The 11,243-nt window shown below is 39.6% G+C and overlaps 1 protein-coding gene across 1 annotated transcript; it reads right to left on the bottom strand.

Annotated features, from left to right (window-relative positions):
• Positions 1–1,587: 1,587 nt before the first annotated feature.
• On the bottom strand, positions 1,588–2,004 carry LOC111911771 (uncharacterized mitochondrial protein AtMg00810-like). Its single transcript, XM_023907513.1, has one exon. It carries the CDS (start codon positions 2,002–2,004, stop codon positions 1,588–1,590), a length of 417 nt encoding a protein of 138 aa, XP_023763281.1.
• Positions 2,005–11,243: the final 9,239 nt, after the last annotated feature.

Below are 11,243 nucleotides of genomic sequence, written 5' to 3'. Positions count from 1 at the left end.
CCCTCTAGGTGGTGATGTGGCCTGCTACAAATCATGTCAAACAAATTCCCGTGCTTCAAGATTACTCAGATGGATCCTTAAGCTCTATGCTCTACTGGGTATTTGATGAAACCACAACATCTGCTGTCATGAAAATTAAGGAGGGATGCATTCGTTTGTATGATAGAAGGGATTTGATCCAGTTTAGAAAATGGGACATTTATCATTTAAGCCATTTTCAGATCAGGGTTGCTGAGGAGATATTTGAGTCAGCCGCGAAAGAATACATCACTATGGTTGCTAAGATTATTAACAAGCAGATGTGGAATGGAGGTACGGGGATAGACGATGTGATGATCGTAGAAAAAGGTTGACTTCAAGCTAGCACTAAACCAAGGGGAAGATTGAAGGGTCTAATTAATGGTTTGGTCTAGGCTTTCAATGTAGTAGGTTCTTTTGAGTCAATACACATGTTTTGGTAGTTTGTGTGTAGTTTACGGCCAGATTAGAGTTTACGGTCGTAAGCCTGTTTATGGCCGTAAACCCAAGGCTGGCCCATGTCCAGTATATATAGAGGTGTGCTAGGTCTTTTGTTAGTTGTTGATTCCACAGAGTTCACGGCTGCTATTCTACAAGTTGTACCAGACATTATTCCTAATAGAAAGCGTGTGCAAGCTTGTTATCATTCTTATTTCTACTTGTTCTTTATTGTTACTGATTGTGTTTGTTATTTGATCACTGGTAAGATCCGTTTCAGGACCTTACATGCTATCTTCGTAGAAAGTTTGTTTATTGGTTGTGGTATAATTGGGTGCATCATTGTGTTGTTAATGTATATTCCTGCCGTCCGTTGATAGTGTAGATCTATTAATCTTGATGATCTTATTGAAATGAGGAGTCCTCTATATATACATATATATACATATATATATATATATATACACACACACACACACACACACACACACACATATATATATATATATATATATATATATATATATATATATATATATATATATATACACACAGAGGGTACAAAAGAGATTACATGGATTTACACAGAACTATACTAGGAAATAACTAATCACTATCAATTTACAATAGATACAATAAATGCAAATATATATGGAGATATATTATGCTAATAGTCCCCCGCAGTCGAAACTGTAGTCGGGCAGATGGAGAGATTGGAACGGAAGCGGGTGAATAGCTGACTGGGTAATCCCCTTGTGAAGATATCGGCATATTGATAGTCTACGGGAACATGAAGCACGCGAAGAGAACCCAAACGAACTTTTTCTCGGACAAAGTGAATGTCGATTTCAACGTGTTTCGTGCATTGGTGTTCAACTGGATTGTGTGTGAGATAAACAACAAAGATGTTGTCGTAGTAAATGATCGTGGCTTGGCGCACTGGAAGATGTAGTTCGAGAAGTAGGTTGCGTAGCCATGCGGTTTCAGCTGCGGTGTTTGCGACCCCTTTATATTCTGCCTCGACGCTAGACCGAGAGATTGTGGGCTGTCTTTTAGAGGACCATGAGACTAGGTTGTCTCCAAGGAAGACACAATATCCAGAAGTGGAGCGTCGAGAGTCAGGGCAACCCCCTATTCGGCATTTGAATATGCAGTTAGCTTGGTAGACTTGGAGGGAGTAATGTGAAGGCCATGGTTGGTGGCTCCTTTGAGATATCTGAGAATGCGCTTAAGAAAATTGAAGTGTGGTTCATGAGGATCATGCCTGAAGAGGCACACTTGTTGTACCGCATAGGCTAAATCCGGTCGTGTGAGGTATTGTAGAGCACTGACAAGGCTGCGGTAGAGGAAGGTGTCTGATATTGGTTGTCCGGTGGTGGCACTAAGCTTTGAACCTGTGTCGACAGGGGTTGCACTTGGCTTGCAGTTGTTGATGTTGGCATGGGTTAAGATTTCGTTGACGTATTGAGCTTGAGAAAGGAATATACCACTATTTTGATGTTGAACTTTAATGCCTAGGAAGTGGTGAAGTTTGCCAAGGTATGTCATTGCAAATTGTTTAGATAATAAATCAATGATGTGCTAAAGAAGAGATGTTCTTGAGGCAGTCAAGACGATGTCATCGACATAAAGTAAAAGATAAGCCATTTGGTTTCCATGCTTGTAGACAAAAAGAGATGTGTCATTATTGGTGCTTTTAAAACCGCATGTTTGAATGAATGTGGCAAACTGTTGATACCAGGATCGAGGGGCTTGTTTGAGTCCGTACAAAGATTTTTGTAGGTGGCATACCTGTGATGGGTTTTTGGCATCGACAAACCTAGGGGATTGGAACATGTATACAGTTTCATTTAAATCCCCATGTAAGAAGGCATTCTTTACATCCAACTGATGAATAGGCCATGATCGTGATACAGCAAGGATAAGCATAGTCCGTATCGTTGTGGGCTTAACCACTGGACTAAAAGTCTCGTCACAGTCCACACTTACATGTTGGCATTTACCATTAATTACTAAGCGTGTTTTGTATCTTTCAAGTGTCCCGTCGGCATGAAATTTGTGCCTAAACAACCACATACATCGTATAACGTGGGCATCGTTTGGGCGAGGCACTAGATCCCATGTGTGATTTTCTATTAAGGCCATGTATTCATTGGTCATAGCTGAGTGCCAGTTAGGATCAGAAATGGCCAGTTAGGTGAGGAGATCATCAGAAAGCGTCCTGTAAATCCATTATAAAACAATGGCTTCAATTTCTGACCAGGTCGTGTAGGTTTGATCTGTCTTGGCCGGGGGTGCGGTTCCATCATTGTGGGAGAGAACCTTATATCCACGAGCATGGAGTTTGAAGAGCTTAACCCAAGATGAGTATGTAACCTTCTTCCCATCTAGAATTTTGACCTTGTTTTGAATGTTTGTGACAATGTAAACTGGATGAATGGATTTGGTGGGGTTGAGGTCAGATTTGTCTCCCATGGAGAAAGCTGGAGATTTTTAGGAAAAAAGGGAGGTGAGGGACAGGGACAATACATCCGTGGCTGTTGCAGAGGGTTTGAAAATGGCGATGAGCACTTGGCTCTGATACCATGTAAATCTATGAATCTTGATGATCTTATTGAAATGAGGAGTCCTCTATATATACAAAGGGTACAAGAGAAATTATAGGGATTTACACAGAACTACACTAGGAAACAACTAATCACTATCAATTTACAATAAATACAATAAATGCAAATATATATGGAGATATATTCCTAATAGATAGGACCCGTAGAGGGGGTCAGGCTCCAAGAACTGAGAAGAAGAAAAAGAGCCAAGTTTGAAGCAATTTTTTGTGTTTTTATTTTCAACTTCCAACATTACAATATATAAAAAATGCTGACTACCACTAAGCTAGTATATAGGATCATGCATGCAAAAAGAAAACGTGACTGCTTGACTGGAGCGTTAGCTCCCTTATTGAATCAGGAGAAAAGAACTGGTCCTCCTCCTAAAACCATGTAACGTTCTATGACTACTTCTAGGTGTTTCAATCTAGAAAACGGGTTGGCCTTTTAGTGTTTCTCTTGGACCAATGTTCCCCCATTGGGTTTTCGGCAGTTGGGTTAGTAGTGCTGGTCTTGTGATATTTATCAACTGTCCCCTCCTTGACAAAGAGATCATCCTCGAGCTCTTGCTGTGGTGTTTCTTCAAAACAAAACTCCAGTAGTGGTGTTGATTCAATGTTTCCAAAATCTTGTCGTAGCAAGGACACATGGAACACCAAGTGTATGCGTGATCCAGTTGGTAGTGCTAAGCGGTATGCGACAGGTCCGATGCGTTCTATGATCTCAAAGGGACAGAAGAATCTTTTAATCAATTTTTTGAAGCTCGTATATGCATTGATTGCTGGTAGTTGTCACGTAAGCATAAGTATTAGCTAAGTCTGTCATGCGCTATTGGATGCGTCGTGAATTGTCTCTTAGGAGAGATCTAATTCAGACTTGTTCGGATAGCATAACATCCATTGATGTGTGCATGGATTGACCCGGTTTGTATCGGTTGAGGTCCGGTATTTGTCGTCCATATAGTGCCTGAAAGGGACTCATGTTAATGGCGGAATGATGGGTGGTGTTGTACCTATACTCCGGAAGATACAGGTTTTTGTTCCATGTGTTGGGTTCGTCGCTAGCAAAGTCATGTAGATAACTTTGTATGCACCTGTTGACCACTCCAGTTTGTATGTCCGATTGAGTATGGTAGGATGTGGAATACTTTAGGCAGGTTCCCAACTGTTTAAACATTTCCTTCTAAAAACCACTAAGAAATAGCGGGTCACGGTCTGTAATGATGCTTTGTGGTAGATCATTGAGGCGATAAATGGTTTGTAGGAATAAATCAGTAAACGCGCTTGTAGTGAATTTCGAGGGAAGTGAGAGAAAATGGGCAAACTTGGAGAATCTATCAAGTACGACCCATATGACTGTTTTGCTTCCTGAAGGCGGTAGGTCTGTAATAAAATCCCTCAAAATTTCGTTCCAAACTTGTGTGGGTATGGGAAGGGGTTGAAGTAACCCATATGGATTATGGGTGGGGTATTTGGTTTCTTGACAAGTCTTGCAGTCACGAACAAAGGAACATACATCTGTCATTAACTTGGGCCACTGAAAGGTGGACGCAGGTCGGTGAATGGTTGCTGCTACGCCTAAATGGCCTCCCAATGTCATTGAGTGATACTCCTGTAATAGGCTTTGCGGGGTGTTTGTGTCATCCGACATGAAAAGTTTGTTGTTGTACACTAGGCCTTCGCGAATGCAAAATCTGATGTCGTTATTTTTAGTCATCAGTAACCAATTTTTGACCTGCTTATGTTTGGTAAAATTTTTAAAGTATGACACCCGTTTTGGCTGGGCTGAAGATAGGGCTAGTAAGTGAACCTCCTCTCGCCAGCTAAGAGCATCTGCCACCTTATTATCTTTACTTGGTTTGTAAACAATCTCAAAGTCAAACCCGATGAGTCTTGTTTCCCATTTTTATTGTTCTGGGGTTTGGACTACCTACGATAACAGGTGTTTCAAGCTTCGTTGGTCTGTGAAGATACAAAACTTTCACCCAAGTAGGTATTGTCGCCATTTTTTGAACCAACTCAGTAATGGCAAACAACTCACAGACGTATGCTGATGAGTTTTGCATTCGAGGGCACATTTTTTTCTATAGAAAGCAATTGGTTTGTCATTTTGGGACAAGACAACACCAATGGCAATACCTGAGGATCTGTGGTAATATCAAAGGTTGAGTCAAAGTTGGGAAGGGTGACGGTGGCGAGAGATGACATGGTTGGTTTGAGGGATTCACACGTTGTTTGTGCTTTATCTAACCACATGAACTGTTTGGTTTTTAGGATGTTAGTTATTGGAGCGGCGAGTTGTGCGTAGTGTTAGACAAAGCAACGATAGTACCAGGAAAGGCCAAGGAAGCCACGTAAAGTAGTAAAAGAGTGGGTGGTGGCCATGTATGGATGACATCTAGTTTTTCCGGATCCATTGAGACACCATTAGCGGACATTATGTGGCCTAAGTATTCGATTGCTGGCACCCCGAATGTACACTTGGATTTCTTAGCATACAATTGTTTCTTTGCAAAAGTATCTAACACGTGTTGCAGGTGGTCATAGTGTTGTTTTGTAGAGGAGCTGCAAATCAAGATGTCATCGAAAAAAAAAGTACATACCGGTGCAATACATTCCGAAATATGTCGTTCATTGTTGCCAGATATATGGATGGTGCATTCGACATGTCAAAGTGCATTGTGAGGAATTCATAACATCCATCAACGATACGAAAAGCTGTTTTATGCGTGTCTACTGGTGTTACTCGGATTTGGTGTTACCACGCTCGAAGGTCTATCTTGGAAAAAATGGATGCACCATGTAACGCATCTAGTAATTCGTTGACTGTTGGAATCGGATATTGATCTTTGATGATAATGACATTGAGAGATCTGTAGTCGACGCAAAACCGTCATGTGTCGTCCTTTTTTTTCATTGTCGATGCAAAACCGCCATGTGTCGTCCTTTTTTTTCACTAGTAGTACAGGAGACGAATAAGGACTTTGACTTGGTTTGATTACACTGTCTGTAAGCATTCTGAGATTAGTGATGTCATTAATTATTTCTATAGTGCGGGCATCGGTATGGTTTGGCGTTCACCGGTGCCACTGTGGGTATTGTTGGTATTTGATGATCTTGGGATTGTGATGGTGGTAGGGATTTGGAGGCGATAAAGATGGACGAATACATTTGAAGGATATGGGTTAAGGTGGGGTCTGTTATTGGTGGGCAAATTGTTTTTGCTGGACTGGGATCGAAGTGAAAATATATGACATGTAGGGACAATATGTTTTCTTTATTGATTAGCGTATTTAATTGTGGTGTGGATACTGAATCAGAATTGGGCTCACCATGTAGTGTAATGGTTTTTGTGCCATGATTGAAGGTGATCCGTGGAATAACAAAGTTAGCTAATACGGTTCCTAGGGTACGCAACCACCCTACACCTAGGATAAGGTTTTCACCTGCAATGCCACTGGTAAAATAAAGACTGGAATTGTGAATGATGTTTGCTCGAGTTCGACTACCAGGTTGGGACAAATACCGTCTCATTTAATATGGTCGTTGTTGCCCACTATGACTTTGAATTTTGGGATTCTTTGACACACCAATTTGAAGAAGGAAATGATTATGGGTTGAATAATACTGTGGGTGTTTCCACAGTCGATCAAGATGGTAACCGGTCAATTGCCAATGTAACCAGTAATACGTAAGGCTTGCGATGACCAAAGGCCAAAGTAGGCTGCGGTGGAGAGGGAAAAATTGGTGTTTTGATGGTGTTGTGACCTTTTCCAACTGAGCCATTGATTGTTCGATATCCTGCTCATCATTGTCAACGATTAGCATGAATTGCGGGGGGTGCACTTATGGCCCCGAAAGTATTTCTTCGGACATTTGAAACACAAACCTTCAGATCAACGCTTTTGAAGTTCCTTAGCGGAAACTCAGGTGAAAGGAAGCGGAGTTTTGGTTGTTAGTGACGGAAGTAACCCGTTATGGTGTTCGTTGGAGTCACAAGTGAAGGTTTGGTCGTTTAGTTTGAGGTGGGAGGAGGGTTAGTATTGTAGTTGTTATTGTAAGAAAAATGATTTCGTGACATGCTTAACTTCCCTTTGACTAGTTTGGTTAACCCATATGCTTGATTCAGGGAGGTGGGTGGAAAAGTGCCAACTCGTTTTGAATATCTTTGTGGAGACAAGACTAAAACAATTGAGGAGAGAATCGTTGTTGAGGCCGTTCACACGATTGCTTAACTTTTTGAAGTCTGATTGATACATGGCAATAATTGCTGTTTGTCGCAATTAGAAGCGTGCTGCCTGGTGAGCTCGAGAGCTCTACAAAACTCCTCCCAAGTGTCGATTAGGTCGTTCGTGGCTTGGTGTTTGTACCATGATAGTTGTTGGAGCATGGAAATGCTCTACAAATAATGAGTGATAGTTAGGTTATTTATTTCCCTTTATTGTATTGTAGGTGTATTTTCTCCCTCCTATAAAAAGGGAGATATGGTCACTTTTCTAAGTGTGCACTTTATAAAAATCTAATCTCTAGAGAGAGAAAAGTGATGGGATCTCTCCCACCAAGGGAGAATCTTCTCTTCCATGTTCTTTTCACGTTCTTATGCATGTTCTCTCTTTCTTTTCTTATCTATCTATGAATACCACTGATGGGTTTGAGCCAAAACAACAACCTATGTGCTCATGCAAACCCTAATATTTGGATCTAAGTTTCTCTATTGTACATGCAATTCATCCAAGGCTCAAGAACCCTAATCTAGCATATGCATTTTGTACTTATCACATAAGAGCAGATCTAGATGATCACCTCTTCTTCAATGGCTTGAATCTTCTTGTCTTTGGAGCTTAGAGTCACAAGTGTCACTCCTCTAACGGATTACAAACACCACAAGCAAGAGAATGACTTATGAGAAGGAGGAGGAGCACCAAAAACGACCTAGGGTTCTTCCAAAAGAGTTCACCACGTTTTTGGGGCCATAGGGGTCTTTATATAGTGAGGCTATTAGGGTTTTCAACTAGGAAACCCTAATTTGACTGCTTAGGCCCTAAGCAGCCCATGGACTCCCTTTAGAACACCCCTTGGACGAATTCGTTATCGGCTTCCCATAAAATTTGTCCAACCTATGTTCCAAGGTGATCCATAGCCCAATTGCAATTATCTTATAATTACAATTCCGGTCCCCTAAGTTTAATTAATGTCTTTTAGTCACAAAACTAACTATCAATTAATTCTTAACTAATATTAATTAAACAATATGATTTCTCCTTTAATATATTATTCATATAATATATTAATAAATCATCCTATCAAGTTGCTTTGGTGAAGGCAACCTAAAAGAACCATGTACAACCGGGTCAAGTACATACCAAATATAGTTACGGACTTAGACACTAATCCAACATACTCATCATATGTTCTTCACGTTATATCTTTTTATACCCTATAAATCTCGAGATATTTTATTCCGCATCCACCGTTCGTATAAAAATGAGTTCTATCAATTGGTATTAGAGCCAAAGTGGTTGCTTTTTATAACAAAATTTTGATTTTGAAAAGCCTTCTATACCACTAAAGCTCATTTCTTTCTTATAAAAATCTTCTAAAAAAAACAAGGAAATATGGCACAAGGGTTTCCTCCTTCTTCCTCCTCCTCTCCCCCTCCTTTCCTCCTCTTTCCTTCCGTCCTTTTTCTTAAACAAGCCATTTTTTAACTCCATTTTTTAGCCATTTTTTTTATAAAGAAACACCATTTTTTAGCTTATTATTTTTTTAACACTATTTTTTTTTATTTAGCCAAGTTTTTTTAACACCATTTTTTTTAAAAAAAAACCAATTATTTTTTTAATACCAATTTTTGCCACAGCCTTGGGTAGTCACATTGGTTCATTTCATGCCGATTATTTTGGAAGATTATTCCATATCGCAGTCGAACTTCATATTATTCTTTGTGACGTTTGCACCGCAACGGCGACTGATCAACAAAGTTGTTTCGCATTCTTCACTTTATGGGATTTATGACTTGTCACACTTGATCTTCGGTTGACGAATCATGTATCTTGAGCATGTGGACTTTACTTTCTTTTAAAGACCACTTCGAGAGTTCCGGTACCACAGTTTGGGTATTTTGGTATATTTTCGGCACAACAGAGATTAGTTTTCATGTAGTGATTCTTCTTTCTATGGTATTTGTTCGTGCAACTTCAGCAATTACATCACCTATCTTCTCATGACCACAAAGTATCTCCTTTACTCTATTTCTCGTGTCTTATCGAGACCCTTCATACATCTAGGGAGAGCCTTCTTAGCTCTTGGTATCCGACACTCTCCATCCGATGATATATTTATTTTTGATATCCAAGCTTTGGTTATCAAAAATAGGGAGAGAAGATTATGATATCATCCGGATATGGTTCTTATTGTGTAAGTTTTTATTTTTGAATACTTTTGAAGACGATGATTTCGTTAGTGATGCGATGTGGCACTTATTTTTGGTTTTCACGGATCAAATTTTTGGCATTATTAGATGTTTCCCGGTTCCATATTATTTATTATTCGGACTACATCACAGGATGATTCTTTGTGTTTGCATTTGGTTCAGATACTATGCTTTTTTCGAGTTTGGATTTGTGATATTTTGAAGACGAAGATTATTTTGGCGATGTGACGTGGCACTTATTTTTGATCTTTTGATCAAAATTTTGGCATTGTTGGACCATGTTTTTGGACTCACATTATTTATTATCTGGACTTCATTTTTTTGGATGATTCACATTTTTAGGAGGTTATTCTTTGAAGAATTTTGGTGTATTATGATTCGAGAACTCGAGATGTTTTTCAGACTTTTTGAAGCCGAAGTGTTTCTTTTATTGGATCTTCTACTTGCTCATGGTGATCTTCTTCTTGCTCATGGCGCTTATGACTAGTTTGAAGATTTGGAACTTACTTTTCTGCTTCATTGGTGGTGCTTTGAAGCCGAAGACCTTCATTGTTTAGAGATTCATGGCCAGTTTTAGACTTCACATACACTTCATAGTTTCACAGACATTTCAGCATTTGGTCCTCATTATGTTTCATTTTATTACCACACATGCTAGTCAGATTATTGTATTATAGCCTTGTATCACTTATTGTATCTCTCATCATTTGTAAGCATTTAGGGAGAGAATGTTGGAGCATGGAAATGCTCTACAAATAATGAGTGATAGTTAGGTTATTTACTTCCCTTTATTGTATTGTAGGTGTATTTTCTCCCTCCTATACAAAGGGAGAGATGGTCACTTTTCTAAGTGTGCACTTTCTAAAAATGTAATCTCTAGAGAGAGAAAAGTGGTTGGATCTCTCCCACCAAGGGAGAATCTTCTCTCCCATGTTCTTTTCACGTTCTTATGCATGTTCTCTCTTTCTTTTCTTATCTATCTGTGAATACTCATCATATGATCTTCATGTTATATCTTTTTATACCCAATAAATCTCAAGATATTTTATTCCGCATCCACCGTTCGTATAAAAATGGGTTCTATCAATAGAGCATATCATGTAAAATAGAAAAATGATAACGCCAGGAGCTGTTGCGATGGAATGTCATATTAGTGAAAGTAATTTTCTGCTTGAAACAACAAATCTAGTGGGTGACTACCATCAAAGTTTGGTAGTAATATTTTCGGTGGAAGGGATTGGTGATCGGTGTGAAGGGGTTTGGTTTTTGGTTTAGGGGTATGGAAGGATGCTGATGGTTTTTTTTGATGTTTTTTTAGGGTGGCGAGTAGGGCATTGGTTTGTTCATAGAGACGTTAATTGTTTCATGATAATGTCCAGTTAGGCGTGGGTGGTGGTTTGATTGGCGGTGGATGAGGTGACAAGTTGGGAGATGCTATTTACCATAGCTGCCATGGAAGCTTCCAGGGTTGGTGTTTTGTCAGTTGTGACAGCTGAAGTAGATGGCTCTGACTTTAGAGGCATGTTGAGGAAAGATCGATGAAAGCACCAAAATGATAGGACTCGTAGAGGGGGTCAGGCTCCAAGAACTGAGAAGAAGAAAAAGGGACAAGTTTGAAGCAATTTTCTGTGTTTTATTTTAACTTCCAACATTACAATATATAAAAAAATGCTGACTACCACTAAGCTAGTAAATAGGATCATGCATCCAAAAAGAAAACGTGACTGCTTGACCAGTGCACTTGCTCCC

Source organism: Lactuca sativa, chromosome 8 (assembly GCF_002870075.4).
Source record: "Lactuca sativa cultivar Salinas chromosome 8, Lsat_Salinas_v11, whole genome shotgun sequence".
In the NCBI taxonomy this organism is placed as follows: domain Eukaryota; kingdom Viridiplantae; phylum Streptophyta; class Magnoliopsida; order Asterales; family Asteraceae; genus Lactuca; species Lactuca sativa.
This window is presented reverse-complemented; position numbering and strand designations above follow the sequence as displayed.